Genomic DNA, 19,336 nt, shown 5'->3' with positions numbered 1-19,336 from the left:
TCTGAAACTTTGTATCATAACAACTGAAAACATGATAGTTTGTCCATGCAGTGTCAGGCACAATCTTTTGTTACTACTCTCATGTAACTGCGGAATGCATTTACATTCTGTAGATATAACAGAAATGTTCCATGTTGTAAAAGGAACAGGCAGGAAAAAGAAAACAACTTCATTCTAAATTGCAAGTATTTTCTTTTTAAACTGTTAATAAAAATTAAAAATACATATCATACGAAAATAAACAAGTTATCCTGAAGCAAAGAAAAGTTAGCAATGGGGGAATAAGTATGCTGAATCTTGATACCAATTAAAAACCCACATATGTTCAAGGCGTAATAGAAAAATGGTGCGCGGGAAAATGGATATAAGTCAGTAGTTTTTTTTACAGGTACTATGTAACTTACATAGTTACACATTTTAAATACATTTTGTTTCATCATGTACGTGGAAGCTCAATACTGTACATCTTATGATCTACATCCTAGATATTACCTTGAGAAGCCAGCATCACTACTCTTGCAGGTTAGTTCTTTTAAATGGACAATTTGCCCAGACTTGAAACTTAAGATTAGAACCAATGTCAGTACCCAACTAACTTGTTCCACCAGCACAAGGCTTTCTGACTGTGCAACATAATTTCCCCCTTCACTCACACATGCCCTGTGCCCTCTCTAAATCCACTCTGAAGGAATAAGTGAAAACCCAGAACATTATTATTTTTTTGCGGGGGTGGGGGGGAGTTCCATTGTGCAAGCATGAATACTTGCACTGACAAGAAGAGTTTCTTAGCGCTAAAGGATATCAAGATCAGCAACATACTAAAAGGTAAATTATATTTTTAGAATTGCTCTTCTATTTAAACTACTCACTTTGGAAAACAACCCATTATTTTTTGTATAATTGGCCAAGAATTCAGTTTTGAAGTATTTAAATAGTTTCCTCCTTTATAAGGCAGTGATTTATAACCCTAAGTCCACCCCTGCCTTGCAGTTATTCATTGTTCTTCCTTCCCACTACCTGTTCTGTCCTCATCACAGTTCTTAATGTCTTACCTATTACTTCTTTTTACCTACTTAATGTCTGTGGCTTTCAAACTTTTACTGACCTGAAAACCAATACATACATCTGATCACAAACTAATAATCAGGAATAGTACAAAATCATAGGATGCAGGCACAAACCAAGGGCTGAGTGAACATAAAAGTCTTTGGCACTATCGTTGGAGGGAAAGAAAGAAATGACAGCATGCAAAATCCATATAAAACCAGCAAAACAATTTTACAATGACTTGTGCTTCCAATTTAAAGATGTACTCACCAGTGTTTCTACATTCACTATATCTTCACTTTGATAGCCAGATGCTTCGTCGGCCATCTCATCTGCAGAATCATCTGTTTTTTCATCTTTTTCTGTATTATCCATGGTAATATTAATAATGGCAGGCAGAGAATCCTTTCTGTGATAGCTGGTTTTCAGTATATTTTGTTGTTTCTCACATTTAGGAAATTCCTTTACAAACTCATCAGCACCATTCTTATTTTTGTTTTCCAAAGCATCTGAAGGCCTCGATGTTTTGCTCCAAGTTTTGCTAACTTGAACAAGGCCATCTTTAACAGTCAAGTTATCTTTCTGAACACCAGTATCTCTTTTATATGAAAATTCTAGTGCATTATTTACATATTTGCTTCCCAATGTGGTATTTTGACCATTTGCACTAGTAACCTTATGCTTCCTTCTGACCTCGCCTCTATCCCTCTGTGCTGCCACAGAATGACCCTTTTCCTTCATGTTTTGCCCTAGTAGTTCCTGGTCTTCATTTTCCCGTGGACTCAGATATGATTTCGTTTTTCTCTCCAGTTTTTCTGCACAATTCGTTTGTACCTTGCACTCATCCCAAGGCTTCTGAGATGGTTCAATAATCATTTCCTCATCTGTTTCTAACTGTTTCTGTTCAGCTCCTTCTGAATCAGTTGCTGTGCTTTGTGTTTGCTCAGAGTGTGCTTCTTCCTCATTTGAGTTCTTTAGTTGTGCTACTTTCTGCTTGTTTAATGCCTCATGTGCAAGGACTGCAGTTTGACTGCAACTCTCAGTAACGCTCTCAGAACTACATGAAACTTCATTTGGGGTGTCTTCAGGATGTTTAACATTAGCCATCACTTTATTTCCCCCAGACTTTATTTCCTGGCTGATGTAGGAGCAGTCCAATGATGCAATCTCAGGTTCAAGGATAGGATCATCACTTGCTAATTCTTCCAAGATTTCTGCATCCTTCTCGGCTGTCTCTGAGGTTATAGCATTCCTGTCACACGTGAGCTTTTCACAAGAGGGCTCTAAATGGTTTTCTGGCAACTTATTTTCTTCCTGTCTGGAATCTGACATTGTAACTTCTGACCCCATAGCCTCCACCTCTTGTAAGCATCTTGTCTTTCCTTCTGGCTTAACTGAACTCAAATCATCTTTCTGAGATGTGCTATTTACCTCAACTTGTTTCAAAATGGAAGTTGGAACTTTCTTCTGCCCTGGAACCTGAAGCAAGGCAAAACTGCCTGACTGAAGAGCTATTAGATGATCTGTACTATCTGGTGTGCTGCGGGTGTTGCATGTTATTTTAGAATCTGAAGTTGTCTGACTAACCCCCAAAGGAGAAATCCTCATAGTCAAAGTGCCAGCCTGTGAGACAGGAGAAATGACCGGTTCTGACTGAGCAGCTGAAATAGGAAGTGTGGGCCCAGATCCAATGGCCTGCGACGTCTGGTCTGTAGGTGGGGCCATGGTTGAAGCAGAAGGAGCTTCAGCAGCACTGGACACGGCTGAAGCAGGAGACATGGATAACCCTGAAGGAGCTTCAGTGGCAGAAGATATGGGTGAAGCAGTAGGGAGCACAGGTAACATTAATGGGGTCTCAGTGGTAGGGGTTCTGGGTAATACAGAAGCTTCTGTGGTACTAAGGGGCATGGTCAAAGCAGGAGGGTCCTCAGCAGCAGTGGGCACAGGCAAAACTGAAGGAGTTTCAGCAGCAGGGGGCATAGGCGTAATGGAAGGGGCAACAGACGACCCCAAAGGAACCCCAGCAGTAGGGGGCACAGATAACATCAAAGGGGCAGAGATGGTTTGGATTCCAGATAATATAGAAGCAGCTGCAGTGGTTGCCGTCTCGGGCAAAACAGACATGGCCTTTGTTGTTGGAGAAACAGACAATACAGGAGGCGTTGCAGACAGAACCGAAGCAGCCAGGGTGGTTGGGATCACTGATGAAACCACAGAGGACTGACACACAGATACCTCAGGAAGCTTAGAAGGGCTTGGCAACCGGATTTCTACAACAGATCCTGTAATGAATTGAGAAATGCTATTAGTAATTCTTGCCACCTGATAACTCATTTTTGTTTGATGAAAGCAAACTGTGGAAGGGTAGTTTTGAAAGGGGGAAAATTGTTTTGTTTTTGGCTCACTGCTCATGGTTTCTCTCAAAACAAACCATGAGACTGGGTTCAAACATATGACAATGCTCTTTGGGGAGGAAGGGTGGGATATAAATTTAATAAGTAATAAACTCCGGCTTGTTTCTGGCAGCGCAGCAGCCAGAAATGCATTAGCTATGAGCACCTGCACGTCTTCAATTGGGTTATACCAAAGTTTAGTTTCAACTATGGTTCAACATTTTGTACAAACCAGGCTACAGAAGTCATTGGAAGACTTCCTTTGGGCAGTCCTCTTGCCCCCTGTGGACTTGGATGCAACTAGCTACCTTGGTGGTGGGTGATGGCCCTATTATCAGAATACTCTTCTGAGGGAGGCTTGCGTGACACCTACTCTGATGCCTTCAACCGTAGTACTTAATTTTCCTAAGACTTTTATTTTATGCTGCTCTGATTTTACAACTATTGCCGCTGCGACGTATATTTATATCGTATTTGAGACCTGGCCTGGAAGCATTTTATATTAAAAGACAGCATATGAATTACAATAAAATTTTAAAACTAACTTTAGGCACTGAACAAAAATAGATGCACAATTATAGGAAACTATGCTTCCCCTCCCCCAGTATTTAACTGCTCTCTCTCAGAAAATAAAATAAATAAGATGTGCAGCATTCTGTACCTGGATTACGTAACATTACGGGTGATAAACTAGGTTGGGGTCCTGCAGGTTGGAACTGGTGCAGCGGAACAAGCTGGATAATCTGCCCATTGGGGTGTCGGTAGAGATTCACACCAGCAGGATTCCTTAGAGGCTGCAAAATCATTCTCTTCCCCTGAGCAACTTGCGTGTTTTGTTGAGGTCGCAATGTAGGAGAACTCTGAGGTACTGGAATCAAAAGCAGCTGTGGTCCCATGCGTTTCTCTGCTCCAGGAGACAATCCTGGAGGGCTTGTAGTACCTGCCATATTAGGAAATAACACTCTTCTTAACAAAGTCCCATTTATACAGCAAGATTTACAGAGCATTTTTTAAAAAAACAACAACAAAGAAGAATCTATGTGACCAAAGTTCCATCAGTTCCTACATTCTGCTTCCAGCAGGTATCAGACAGATCATTATGAGGAACTTGTAACAATAATATGAAAGCAACAGCTTCTGCTGTTTGTTCTAGCAACTAGTATTTAATTCCCCAACTGGAAGCAACTTCCCAAGAGCAAAATTGGGCTTGAAAGAATACAAACCCATTTCAAACAGTTCTTACCAATTTTTCCCAGGACATCTCTACACACACAAGTTCATGCCAATTCACTAAAGTCCCTTTTATTCTAAAACAGATATTCTCATACTTTCTACCCACAAGGAAGTCTTTTTGCATCAACTTTGCTGTGCAGAAGTTATTTGGCGGACAAGTATTGAACCACTGCACACAGCAAAGGAGAGATATGAAGGTTCTGGGGGAGGAGGGGAACAAAAACAAGGAAAAGTTTGGAAAAGAAACTGCCATCATCTCTGCACCCCCCTTGGAGGTCCTTTTATTATTATTTTTTGCAGCTGAAAAATCTGACATTTTGATCAACACTGAGAAAACTCATGCGAAGTATTTTCTCATTTGAAATGAGTGAAATGCATTTTAAGACAAGGCTTTATTCACTCAAAAAGTCTGCCAAGCACTTCAGTCTCTCATAACAGACAGACAAAGTGACAGGTGTGTGGACCAGCAAGAACTGGTCCATCAGTACGGGTACCTTACCTGCTTTTTGATTTGATAAAGGACTTTTGTTAATTCCTGAGAGTCCAGGAGCAATACAGCTAACTGGCGAAGTTGGTGTGGGCACCGAGGTCACAGATGCAGTTGTGGTTAAGATTGTAGATAGAGATGCTGCAGAAACTGGAATACCAACGGTTGATGGGCCTATTCCAGGCAAAGCTACAGTCGCAACTGGCGTAGCAATTCCAGGTGATTTTGCTATTTTAACAGGAGCCCTAGTAGCTGTGGTTGATACAGTCCTGTTTTCAGGTTTTCCAACAGCATTTGCTTTGGCGGTGCCAGAAGAGCAGGGAGCTTTGTTACAGGGTGCAGGGCTAGCAGTAGTTCCAGCAAGTGATGACACAGTAATAGCAGGAGGAGTAACTGTAGTTGCCCCAGGGGAGAGCGGCATAGATTTGATATTAAATTTCTGTGGTCCCGTCAGAGGTTGGGTTATTCTAGTTCCAGGAACCTTCTGGTGTAGTGCCCCAACGGCGCTTATAACCAACTGAGACGCCACATTGTGTAGTAAAGGCCGAGCAGCTGAAAAGAAAGGTTTTCAAAGTCAAAACTATTAGCAGTTTTCATCTTTCCATTCCGCAAACTATAACAGCACTCAACCTAGTTTTATGCTAAGGCCTCACTTTCCCAATTAACACTTACTGGTTACAATGCCTCATTTTCAACATATTGCACCTAATCATGTGTATAATGTTGCTGCATGTGGCAAAAAAAAAAAGTCTCAAAGCAGCTTGATGAAGGATATTACAGTATATAAATAAATATGAATACTATACTCTCACCTTCCATGCTTTTTATGCTTTACAATTCAGACAATTTATAATACAGAAAATAAGGTTTTGACGTACCTATCTGCTTCTGTGTTGAGGCTTGAGCATTTGGTGATGTTACAGTGGAAGTGGATGTAGTGTTACTGGAAAATGGTGTTTTGGAAATTTCTGTTGTGGGCACTTCAGCTGACTGTGGCTCAGAAGAAGCAAGCTTAGCATCGGACTCTGCCTTGGAGATTGCAGTACTGAGTGTTGATAGGTCAAGCATTGTTGGTCGCAGCCTGCCTGTGATATAAGCAGCAAGTCGATTGGCTGGATGTAATGCTCCCATCTGTCCTAGAAGCAGTTTGGCTTGAGGGTATTTTTTACCATTAACCTGCAATAAAAAGAGAAATATACAAACAGTTGCTAACCCTGTCTTTTTTTCTTTTCTTTTTAACAATGCCTGGGATCCAAAGCACTAATTAGGCTCACACAAGGAGCTCTAGCCCAGTTCAGTTCCTTATTCCTCCACCTTAGATAGTTGACTGCCAATGCCACGATATGTTTGAAATTTCATTCTGTCTTAAAAGGTCACCCAGTAAGCTTCATGGCTGATGAAGATTTAAACTTGGGTTTTCCCAGTCCAGGTCCAACACTCAGTCTAGCCATTACATCGACTCAGAATACAAATTCTATTTACATGTACAAGCAAGGACAACCTAATTTTATGCAAGTTTGCAATCTGTTCAACGGAGCTTACTCCCAATAAAGTAGGAACAGGATTGTAGCCTTGGTCTCCAAAACCCTGAAGTGCTAGAATTCTAAAGAGAGTGGGCTAAAAGGTTCCCAGCTGACCACTCCTCTATCCAGCAGATCAGGAGAATCCAGTGTAATATGACTATCACATACCACAGGGTATTTATTTTATACTGAGAGAGACTACTGGCCAATGCCAATGAATGTTATCTAACCAAGTCATACATTACATGCACTAAAATCAATGGGCTTACATAATTTAAGTCCATCGATCTGAATGGGTTTACTCTGCGTATGACTAACCGTGGTTATCACCCGGTATCACTGTAGATAATAATTGGTTTAATTCAGACACCGGTCCAGTTTGCACATACTGCTAAGCCAAACCATGGCTAAGTGAGAAAGCACTGAGCATATGGGTACTCACAGGAAACATTGTGGTTGCTTTCCTCCACCTCTGGTACTGCTATTCAGAGCTATGTCATGGTTTAAATTAGCATTATGTCTGAACCTGGGCCCATAGGTTGCCTCCCAGAGATAAACTATGAGCAGTAAGGCAAAGAAGAAACTATATCTACAGCTTGTAGTTTATCTGGAACTAAATGAACCTCAAGCCTCAGTTCAGACTTAATGCCAAGTCAAGCCACGGCTTAGCTCTGGGTACCGGGGCAGCAGCAGGCTTCACGAGGAGCAACACTGGGCTGCCAGAGACTGGGGCAGGAAAGAATTTGTCAAAGGATCCTGTGCAATTCCATGGCATATCTCAGTTTCACCCTCTCCAACATCCTACAACCGGAACTGAAATATTTTCAAACCTGTGCCTATCTCAAACGTGGACCCAACCTTTTACTGCACACTGGGGATATGCGAGAATGACAAGATACTCTGGACAGCTGGCCTTGGGGTTCTGTTGCTGCCTTCTGGCCAGGGAGTCAAGGCATTGGCCTCCTCTTTCTCCTCCAGTTAAAAGATTGGGAGACTGCCCTCCTGGCCCCACAGGAAAGGCCTATGCCATGCTAGCTGTATTTCTCCACTCAATGAGCAAAAGATACATGAGGAAAAAAACTGGCTGGTGTCCTAAAAATAACACATTAAAAAATCATCAAAGCATAAGAAATGCAACCCACCTGAATCAAAGATGAGGAATTCAAATCAGATTTGCATGTGTAAGCAATCAGCTTTCCAGCAGGAGAAAGCCCAGCATAAAAAGGTAATCCTTTCTTCCTCCTCTCCCGTAACATGCCAGCTGTTAAGAATGTGACTTTTTCTGTCTTTTTGCATGGTGACAATCTATTATCAGAAGCCTCCAAAACAGAAATATGAGCCTTTTCATCCTTGTTTTGACTGGATAGCATGGAGATTTTCACCCGGGAGGAATAGACAGGAGTGTTCTTCTCATCCCACGTTTTGGTTTCAGATTCTAGATCAATAACAAAATTTCCTACTTTAAGGGACTTGGGCATCTTACTCTTGACATGCTGTGACAGGAGGTTCAAGATCTCATTGCGATCTTCCTCCCAGTTGCAATCAGAAACAATCTCAATTAGTTTGGTTGTTCCACCTCGTGTAGTATGATGTACATATGAAGTTGATGGATCCCCAGCACTACAGGAAAACCACCAGGTTTTATCTGAAAAAAAATGGAAACAGGTTTCTTTAGTGTTGTAGCAGCAGAGGAAACCAAGCAAATTAAAGACTTGGGCAACATTTCCTAATTAACAATGCCTAATTAGTCCCCATGTCTAAGAAGTGGGCCCTGTTCTCCACCCCTTGTTTTCAATGAAATACCGTATTTCTATCTGCCAGAAAGGTACAGTGGTTACATTATCATTTCTTACCAGTGGTTACATTATCATTTCTTACCAAGTTGCAACACTATCAGTTTTAAAGGTAGGATGGCCAAAAATGTATCAAAGGGCTGGGGAACCTTTTGCAGTCTGGGGGCCACATTCCAGTCATGAGCAATGTCAGAGGCAAAAGTGGGCTGAGCAATGGATGTGACACAAAACCTTTGCACACTAGGCTACATTTTAGCTATGCAAGTCACAGATTTCTACGTATATCTTTCCAATCTCGGCAAGCAAGAGACATCACCACAGTTCAAGGATACGTGGGGGGCGGGGAGGGAAGGATGTTTCTGTATGTCTCTGTGTGTATAACTGCAAGTAATCAAGAGTGCTTGGGTCAATCTCCTGAGATGTGGCACAACCAGTAGCATTTTAACATAGGCAAAACAAACAACTAAGCCCATCTTTGTCAAACAATAGGAACTTGAGCTACTCTTCTGAACTCACTTAGGTATACCCCTCCACCACAAATGCTTGTTCCACGAGCTGTCCTGGGAACACCAATAGGTGGTAAAGTACAGAAAATGAATTATACAAGCATGCAGAGCCCCTGAGCATAATTAATTGTAAGCATTCCACTGCTGTGAAAAAAAATCTATGGCCATAATCTAACAATGAGATTAGAAAAGAATGTGATAGCCTAACATAGCACACAGGGAAACATTCAAAGACAGCAGCAGCTCTTCCCTGCTTCTCTTCTTCCCAGGTTAATGGGAACGCGGTCATTCCCTTATAACATTATGGATAAATTGGGGTAGGTGAGTTAACCACCCAGTTCCCTTACTGGAACACTTTCCATCCCTCTGTTGTCCCACTGCAAGGCTGCCATGCCTGTTTATTTGAAAAAGCAGAGGTAGGTTCAATTGTCAACTGGCCAAAAGGAAGGCTTAATGTATCTCATTGTCGCCTCCCTCCCCAGAATGTCTAGGAGTCCCACACTCATCACCTATCCCGAAAGAGCTACTCCAGAATTTGGGAATCTGGGGACAAAGTTCATGTTTTTAATTTTACCTCCGGGCTCTTTATCATCTTCCAAATCAAGTGGCTGGGGCTCAGGATCATGCTCCTGGGAAAAAGATTTAAAAGAAGAGGAAAAGATAAGACGGGGGGGGGGTCACATTTCCAATAATAATATATATTTAAATACAGAGTTCAAACCCTGGAAGCAAATGATGAGAAATATGGCAGTTGTGCAAAGCTTTTCATCATAATATAGTTCACAAAGGGCAGAATACCATTTTTTGCCATATCACTACGATATATGGATGCCTGGGAGTACGGGCAGAGAATGTTATAATGTTTCTTGCCAGCTAAACTCTAAAAAAAACCCATCCCAACCCCTCCCATCCCCTTGTGGCTGATAATAGCTCCAGAGGGTAATCTCCCTTTAGTCTCAATACCAGCCATTTTGTGGGCAGGGAAGTGAATGCACCTTCCTCAGGAAAATAGAGGGAAGAAAAATGTTAAACTTCTCCCAGCATTCTGCAATAGCAATGAAAACCTTATCTTCTATTCATTGTTCTACAGCAGGGGTCAGCAAACTTTTTCAGCAGGGGGCCAGTCCACTGTCTCTCAGACCTTGTGGGGGGCCAGACTATATTTTGGGGGAAAAGAAAAAAGAACGAATTCCAATGCCCCACAAATAACCCAGAGAAGCATTTTAAATAAGAGGACACATTCTACTCATGTAAAAACACCCTGATGCCTGGACTGTCTGCGGGCTGGATTTAGAAGGTGATTGGGCCAGATCTGGCCCCCGGGCCTTAGTTTGCCTTCCCATGTTCTACAGCATAGGAGCTCAGGGCAACAACCAAATCTGTGATAAAATATTTACACATATTTAAAACATTCAAAGCATCTAAAAACTTTAAAAATAATAAACCCAGTAAAACATTTACAGATTTAAGAACAGATCATGGGTCTGGTTAGGCTTTAAACAGAAAAGGTTTTCTGTAGGTGTCTAAAAACAGTATAATGAAGGTGTTTGTCTGATGTCATTATTTTTTACTCAGAGTGCATTAATAAAGGAAATATGAGGGCACATCATTTTACCTTTTCAATGTGTTTTTCAGAATTCCAAGGGCACCTCTGTTGCTGCTTTTTCTCCTGTTTTTTACGATCATATATCCGAACACGAGCACAAGTCATCATGCTTTCAAAATATATATAGACAGGGTCCTTATCCTCTTCTCGAATCTATAAACCAACAAAAATGGATTTCCAAGTTAGAAGTGCATCCACGGAAAAGCCTCACTGCTCCACCATTCCCTTTCTCCACTTTTATCACCAAATAACCTAGACAAAATGCCAAAGGGAGCACCTAGGTAAAGATTATGGCAGAATCCAGCTGGTCCTCTTAGTGATGTTGCTCCAGCAGATGTCCAATAACAAAAGGGTAGAGGTGATTTCCTAATTCCTCCTCCCACTGTAGCTCCTAATGTCCCCCAACAACTGTTCTGGGGGGCTGCAGGGAGGAAATAAGTAAAACCTGCCTCCCTTTGTCCATTAGCAGATGCCTCCAGCTGTTCAAAACCCCTTGCACAAGGGTACTAAGTGGATACAACCATATAATGCTTCTGAGAAAATGTTTCCTCTGTGCAATGAATTTAACTTATAGGACGGACAGTTAAGTATATTTCACATACTTTATCTGCTGGATAAAAAGGGTTCTCTCTAGAGCTCTCTTGGGTCTCCAGTTGCTTTTGGGCTACAACTCTCATCATCCCTAGCTAGCAGGATACTGTTAATTCTTCACTTTCCACTCCCCCATGTTACCAGTTTGGTACACTCCCAATATGTTGGTTCACGTTCCCATATTAGAATTAAAGAACAAATGTCTTGGGTTGCCTTTGCCATAAACAAGTGGAATACTCCTGATTCAGCTTCAAAATCTCGTTTCTTTTGCTTACCACTGGATTGGGTCTAGGCGCATAAACTCGTGCTGATTTGACTCCACTGGTAGCCGGTTTGCCTTCACCAGCTGCAGGTTTGCCATCGGATGTTAAGACCTCTGGGACAGGTGGCATAGATTTTGTTGGTTCAATAGTTGATGGTGTTGGGATGTAAACTGGTTCTGGATCCATTTCTCCATCTACTTTAACCCACAGTGGAAAGTTCTTAACAGGCTTTTCTGGCTCTGTACCACATATAGCTAGTAGAAAGATTTAATAATTTATTTAATAATTTATTGTCTACTCTAATATAAAAATATCACACAAGCATTATCCAATGAGAAATATGACCTATTTTTTATATTATGGAGAAAGAGCTCCAAGCTTGAGTAATTTATATGCCCCTGGGTGAAAGGGAAGTTTAGGGCAGAGACAGAGAGGTACACACAAAACCTCCTGGTCCTATGCATGTTATCGCAGATGCAAGCCCCCTTGTGCTAAATAGGTCTTACTCCCAGGTAAGTATGTAAAGGATAGCAGCCTGTCCCATTAATGCCAAATGAGTCCGCTGATTAACATGCTCCACTAGTTTCAATAAAATTAAGTTGCAATTAGCTTTAGATGAACTGAAACCCATGTATACTGATATTTTAAATGTCTTATGGACAAGTTTTATTTCCAAATTCTCATTTGGTACTTAATTCAGAAACACACATAATTACAAACACCTACAAAAAGAAGTAGCTGCTTGCTATTGATTATACTTACTATATTCCACCTTTTTCTTCTTCTTCTTATCTTTAAATTTCAGTTTCTCTTTCTTCTCCTCTTTTTCCATCACCTCTTCCTGTTGTTTCACTTCACTTTCGCAATACAATCTATTCCTTCCACACAGAGACTCCTCCAGGATCTTCTTTTCCTTTGAACTTCCTTTAACTAGGACTACCTTTCTTTTTAGGCAAGCACAGCCAAACATACAGTCTGGCTTGCGGCAATGCGTAGGCTGACGTTTCTCAAGAGCTAAGCTAGAACAGATGCACCCAAGCCGGCAAAAGTCATTGTTGCATGGTGGTGCTCGCCTTCTGATTATTTGGTGGATAGGTTTGTTTTTTAGTGAAGCCTGAAAAATGTAGATACATAACTCTTCTCAAATCTCCAGATAAGTATCTGCATACATAATTACCACAATGTAGATTCCTGAATTACATGATACAGAGTTATGTATCTTAATAAGCTACAATTCAGATCCAGAGGCAGTGGCGTAGCGTGGGTTGTCAGCACCCGGGGCAAGGCAAGTAATTTGCGCCCCCTAACCCGTGGATTTGCGCCCCCTAACCCTAACCCCCAGATGTTGCGCCCGGTGCGGCCGGCCCCTCCTGCACCCCCCACGCTACGTCACTGTCCAGAGGGAAGCTGTATTCAGTCAATTGCAACAAAAACAACAGCTTTTAAGGTGCTGCAAGATGCCATTGTTTTTGCTGAAATAGACTATCTGCAATACATAATTCCAGCAATAATGTAGCCAATAGAACGGGGATGTGCATTTGACCAATGTAAATATGACTGTATTTTTAATCAGAAGTGCATCTTATAATTATAGTCATTAATCCAGAATCCAATATATGCAAGTGTAGGTCTGCTTTAAAACAGCTGCACTAGTTTCCAGTTATGGGGTGTTAGAGGAGGGGTAGTACCTCTGGTGGGGGACGTCATGCTCCTTCTGGGGTAGTTTGTCCACCTGCGCTCAGCTTTCACCTGTGGGTCCTAAAACCTGTCAGCATGTGACAGCGGCCACATCCCAGGAATGGCTTCAATTGGCGAGCTTAATCAGGTGACGGTAGCCAATGGGTCTCATACCCTTGGTGAATTAGGGGCTTCCCTCGCATGCAATTTGCCATTGCTCTGGCAAATAGAGCAGATGAGACCAATAATGGGTCCCATGATCAAGGTGGGTTCTGCACATGCTGTAGAGGAGTTAGGCTCATCAACCTGGGAAGGTAGCCCATTTAGGAGAAGGGAAACTCTGATCCTAAACCTGCACTGCCTTATGGGATATCTTTGGAAGGAGAAAAGGCTAAGGACTAAACCCTACACAAATCTGGAGTGGAGTCCCTAAGATGGTTGGATGGCACCTCGTACGCCTCTTTCAGGCAACTCCTGTAGCTAAGCTGGTACCAAACGTATTGCTCTGCTTTCCTTTGGACCACATCAGCGAAGCCAAGGGGGGGGGGGTTGTTGTCTGGGCTGTCTAGGAACTCCATACACACTACTCAGGCTTGTGCCCTGGAAAGTCACTTCGGTAAGCCTAATGTAGTGATTTGACTTTGCTCCCAGAGGCACACCCCACTGTCTCGAGACAGACAGAGGCCAACATGTAGTTGCCAGCTCCTGGACCCAATTCACTGGTGTTTAAGACCCTAAACAACTCAAGTCTTTCAGGTATTTGAAGCCTATCTCCATCCCAACAGACCCTCTTGTGTATTAAGATGTTTGTAGTTTCGTCACCCTTAAGAGTGCAGGGAATGATAACCCCAGGGATGACTATCTCTTTGGCTACCCCTAAATTGTAGAAATCCCTCACCATAGAGGTATGTCTATTAACACCATTAATCAGAAATGGAAAATATGCTGAAGGCAAGTCACCGTTAAACTTTCATGAACAGAGTAACTCACCTGAGCAGTGAGTAAAGTAGACAGAGATAGGTCTGCTCGTTCTTCAGTAATGTAAGTCCTTGGTTTACCATCCCACAATGCGCAAACCTCCAAATCCATCAGCTTCAACTGAGTCTTTGATAAACTTGGCAAGCGATTACTCTGTTGCTGCTGCTGTGCCTGACGCTGTTTCCCCTGTACATTTTCTTCTGTGCCTGATGCCATGAGAGCATCTATCTCACTAACTGCTTGACTACTTGGCTGAGACTTAGTGACTTTCTCTTCCAAAGCTGTCAAGTTGCGTTTCTGCTTTGTTACAACAGGCAAACCTATTGTAGCCTTCTGGAGTGACTTTTCTTTGCCTCTAGAACCTGCTTGCTTTTTATTCTTAATTTTCTCTCTCTTCTTTCTAGAGACAGAAGGCACAGAAAGAGGCTTGAAAGTATAAGAGCTAGTAGTAGTAACACTGGATTGCTTTTTCAGAACACTATCTAGTGTCCGTACATAACTGGTGCTTTTTGTTGGAAGCTGGTAAACCACAGGACAACTGGATGTACTAGGAGAGAATTCCATGCTCGTTTCCATTAACTTCCCTTCATTTTCCAAATATTCATCAAGCTTGTCACTGCAGAAGGCAGATCGATTCTTCAAGGAGCCTTCTAAAATGCTACCTGAATAATCACATAAATCAATTTTCAATTGAGTATTGTCAACTTCATTGTGATGTGTTTGCATAGATTACATTGGTAAAAGCTTTAGAAACTGATGTACAGAGTAGCTGTGGTAAGAAACATTGTCCACTATAGAAGCAGAAAGGTGGTTTTGGGGGTGGGGTTAGTGCTGTTTCTGGAAGTCTTCCAGCTCTCAGAAACAGAAGTAAACAAAAGGGGGAGGCACGTTGTACACAAAAGCAAACTATTTCTCAATAAATGTCAAACTTTATTGGTGATTGTAATTTGGAGAGGATCCTTTCCTTCTTCAGGGGCTGATATACCGTAAACAATCATATCAACTCTATACATTGGCCCAGTTCATACAGAGCTCTAAGCCAAATCAAGGCTAAACACAAAGCAGCAAATATGTATGTTTAGACAATAATTCTACCAGGTTACAGCTACTGATTAACAGTGTACTTAGGGGTTTTGTAGATGGAATAACCAGACACCCAACTAATCCATTATGTTAAGTGACTCTGGGGTGCAGGTGTCTGGAGAGTTCATTTCCCCATTTCATTTGGCTCAGAGAAAGTAGCAGGAAACACATCCTAAATCTTACCTTCATTTTTTGAAGAACTATGTAACTTCCCTCGCCATCCTTTTATCTTTGTGAAGTCATTCGTCTTTCCAGTCCTGGAAACAAAGGGAAGCCCAGTATCTGGTGGGAAAGACAGTCAAGCTAGTTTTATGTGCTGCTAGGTAACAATTTAACAGATTATGCTCTTACAGTATATTTTTACATAAAGAGCCTTCAGAACCATTACCTTTAAGCACTGCCCAATCCTATGCAGAGTAAGGTGTTTCTAACTCAACTAAAATTAGTATGGTAAAGGTGTGCTGAACTGTACATAAATATTTAGCCTCAGTTTACCCTGCCATATGGGACCAAACAATTAATCGTAAATGCATCTATTGAACAGCAGATCTTTTAGGCAAAGTCAAAATTTCAGTGCTAACATAACAGTGAAGTGTTCCTGATTTGTTCTACCAAAACAGAAATGCTTCTTCTAAAGACATAAAGCTATCCTGTAACTCAAACTTGAAGCTTCATTGTAGTATTAAGAAAGATGGTGACTTACCATAAGAACTGGAATTGGTCCTTACGTTTTTCCACAATGTGTATTCATCAGAATAACTTAGTGGTAGCTGCACACCCAAATATTTTAAATCAATGCTCATTGTTGGGTCCACTAAGTTCAGCTTTAGTCCCACTACAAGAAGAAAATGCCATATAAAAATTCTATACAGCATTTGTAAATGCAAAGCTTGTACATACTTCACAGTGCTTACACTTACCTTCCCGAAGACTAGGATGTATCACCTGCTTGTACTTATAAGATTTCAACTCTTCCAACAATTCTGTTTCCAGCTGTGGTATTCTCTGACTGTCTGTGAAATACATATTTAAATTGCTTAAATATCTTTACCATTTCTAATTCACTTGACTAAGCATCATTTACTTTCTACCCCAATCCCATAACACACACAATACTCTTCCCCCAACAACTCCTAAAAGAGAGAGAGAGGAACTGGATGAGGGCAACTGCACTGTCTCTCAACAGTACAGGGTCAATGCCAATTTTTTCTCATCTCTCACCTCACTTAGTGCTCAGTATTTTAAAGTCTTGGAGAGAGAGAGAACCTCAGAGGCTGGACCACATGCTTAGCATTTCTATGAAACTTGCAAACCTCTTGCAGCAGAAACAGTGGACTTAGGGACACTGCTGACTATTAATGTAAAAAATGCATTATAAAAATGTGACACCAGAGGGCATAGTAGAGCAGTGATCTTTTGCCTATGGGAAATTGCATTGGGAGCTAATTTTTAGTGTGTGTGTTTTTTTTTTAAATAGCGTTTTCCAGATCAGTGTAGATTCAGCCAGGGACAAAATGCCAAAAAGAACTGGTCAGGGCTCATCCAGACTTCCTTTTGTGCCATGGAAAACCTGATTGCTATTTGCTCTAAATCAGCGGTAAAATGTGGTTTTCCCCAGCGAAAGTGCTGGGACTAAAAGAGAGATGTTTGGACACGAAGCTTTAAAGTCCAAACCTGTGCCCAGAAATGTGGCAAATAAGGAAGTCAGGATGAGCCTTCAGCTCTGCTGCATTTGCTCGGCTTGGCAAACTTGAACATTAGACCACTTAGGGAGAAAGAGAAGTATCCATAGAGCCAAACTAGCTGAGAGTTAAATGATTCTCTGCATCTAACATGTAAGGTTTTTTGTTTTGTTTTTAAAGTAGACTGCACCAGCTGGGAAACTGCACACCTGATTTGGCCCTTAATAGGCCATTTTAATACTCCCATTATTACCTGGATTAATACATGCATCCAGTGAAGAAGTATGTATATTCTGCAATTCTTCTTTTTCACATGTAGTCAGAGAAGAAGTCTGAATATTCTGATTTTTTTCTTTTTCTTCCACTCTATCAACATTGTGGATATCCAGGGCTTCCTAAATGTAAAAAGAATAAAATATATGCATTGACAAAACACTATTCTAGGTTTATTCCAGAGACAATCAAAAGCTCCAGGTGGTGGGGAAATTGATGGTAGAGCAACTACTACATCCAGAGCCCTGCTGGCTACATGTGGTCAAGTCAGGAGCAGGGGACCCAGTTCCCCACACTTGCCCCCTGCTTTTGTTTCTTTATTTTCCTTTTTCCAATGAATACAATTGTAAGGAAATTCACTATACTAGCACTAGGGCTGTTGTTTCAGGATTGGTTTTGGGTAATGTTGGTTGAATGGGGTGTCTTAGAATGTTGTAGATCTACATACCACCACCGCCCCCCAAATGTTCCCCAAACACCACATTTTGGTCCCCTACTAGCAGTCCATGGAGGTTTCCATATGTGTACCAGATTGCCTCTGGCAAAATGTATGTCACCCCACATGTGGATTTATTCTTCCTCTCTTCCACCCTGAAGACCCCTCTAAACTTTCTATCTGCTCCAAAGGTTTGGGGGACCCTCTGAAGCAGATTTTTGGGGACTGTAGAGGTGACGAAGATGAAGTCCTGCTGGGTGAAAACTCCACTCATATACCACCCCTTGATAAACAGTGTTGCATACCACCCCAAGCCTCTGAGTCCAAATCATTACATTTGGAGCTAATAATCAAGAGTTTTATAATATAGAAAGCCACAATGCAAAGCTTAAGCAAACTCCAAGATCCCATGGTTCAATGTCAATTAAGAAATACATCTGCAGATTTTTAACTTAATGGCTTTTATAATGTGACTTAGTACTTCTAACAACTTTAAATTTCAGAAATAGAATTACCTTGGATGCAAATGATACAAAGAGTACTCCGTCCACATCCTCAAGGTCGGGTTTAACATCCAAATGGATATTGCCAGGTCCAAAGGAGGCATAATTACTTGTAGTAATTGACTTTCTAGTATATTTAGGTGGTCTTCCAACTTCAGAAAACCTTATTTTCCGTGGTCTTCCTCTTTTACGTGGGCCAGGCAACCTAACCTTTTGGTTATCAACAATACTCTTGCAGGAAATATGGTTCTTGAATGCATTTGTCTTCCCTCCCACTAAGTTAGCTAAAGAAGGGCCACGGTATGCAGTGGCCTTGAGACCACAGCTAGATACTTTCTTTGTTATGGTAAGACTGTTACAGGTTTCAGTATTTTTCCATCGCACATCTCTTGCCGTAGGTGATTTGTGTGGCACATTATTTTCAGATACCTGTTTTCTAGTTAGCATTTCCTCTGTTTCCAAAGCTGTAAAGGGGCTGGAGACACTGTTATTTTCAAAACAAGTAGGCAAATAATCCAATGGATGACTCAAAGGTGATTCTGCGCTCTTAGAAAGAGACAATATGGCCTGTGAAAGAGCAGAGACCTTTACTGTATTCTTGGTAACTGAACAGGGTGCTAGATAGACTACAGGCAACTTTCCACTATCCAGTTTCAACATCTTTGCTTTGGCAACACCCAGCTGGTTGGTCTGTGGTCGCTTACGGGATTCAAATTCCATTTCCTTCTTGCCTACTTCCCTGTGATTCTTTCGCCGCTTCTCCAGGATGGAGTCAACTCTATTTGAATATTCTTCTGCCATGTTACGCGCTTCTTCCTGCTTCACATCTACTTCTTCCATACATACACTTGGCCCATAATCATAGTCATCTGCGGGTTCCTCTTTAACAACAACACTGATGCCTCCATTTGAGTTCAAAGGGGATGCCACATGAGAGCGACTCTGACAGGGACTTGCTATTGGACTAGACAAGAAAGGGGAAAAAAACAATTGCGAAGTAGTAAAAACAAACAATAAAAAACCTGAACAAGCAATATATCGCCTTTTTTCTTTAAGACAAATTCATACCATACAAAAATTAATATCTACAATTCAGACTATCAACAAAACACTAGCACCAAGGTGAGCTGTAACAAACTTTGCCTAACAGATATATCTACATTTAGGTCACATCCTCATTTAAATGTTTTCTTTTTCATTATTTATTTAAGGAAACTTTAACATACAATCTCTAAAGGTAGATAATCTTGAGAATACTCTAA

General features: G+C 41.4%; 1 protein-coding gene across 6 annotated transcripts in view; it reads right to left on the bottom strand.

The window, feature by feature from the left end:
* LOC308471900 (MAX gene-associated protein-like) overlaps window positions 1–19,336 on the bottom strand; it is a gene marked incomplete at its 5' end in the record, with an annotated part of 39,074 nt that overhangs the window by 10,789 nt on the left and 8,949 nt on the right. For all 6 annotated transcript variants that reach the window (XM_080996201.1, XM_080996197.1, XM_080996200.1 and 3 more), the window contains 15 exons: window positions 1,318–3,329; window positions 4,102–4,380; window positions 5,173–5,712; window positions 6,039–6,336; window positions 7,826–8,328; window positions 9,557–9,611; window positions 10,598–10,741; window positions 11,455–11,696; window positions 12,205–12,556; window positions 14,110–14,759; window positions 15,364–15,462; window positions 15,884–16,015; window positions 16,101–16,193; window positions 17,116–17,257; window positions 18,087–19,038. In XM_080996201.1, coding sequence (XP_080852327.1) covers window positions 1,318–3,329; window positions 4,102–4,380; window positions 5,173–5,712; window positions 6,039–6,336; window positions 7,826–8,328; window positions 9,557–9,611; window positions 10,598–10,741; window positions 11,455–11,696; window positions 12,205–12,556; window positions 14,110–14,759; window positions 15,364–15,462; window positions 15,884–16,015; window positions 16,101–16,193; window positions 17,116–17,257; window positions 18,087–19,038 — 6,493 coding nt within the window. The remainder of the gene's footprint in view (window positions 1–1,317; window positions 3,330–4,101; window positions 4,381–5,172; window positions 5,713–6,038; window positions 6,337–7,825; window positions 8,329–9,556; window positions 9,612–10,597; window positions 10,742–11,454; window positions 11,697–12,204; window positions 12,557–14,109; window positions 14,760–15,363; window positions 15,463–15,883; window positions 16,016–16,100; window positions 16,194–17,115; window positions 17,258–18,086; window positions 19,039–19,336) is intronic.

Source organism: Podarcis pityusensis, assembly GCF_964106645.2.
Source record: "Podarcis pityusensis genome assembly, chromosome: 1".
In the NCBI taxonomy this organism is placed as follows: domain Eukaryota; kingdom Metazoa; phylum Chordata; class Lepidosauria; order Squamata; family Lacertidae; genus Podarcis; species Podarcis pityusensis.
This window is presented reverse-complemented; position numbering and strand designations above follow the sequence as displayed.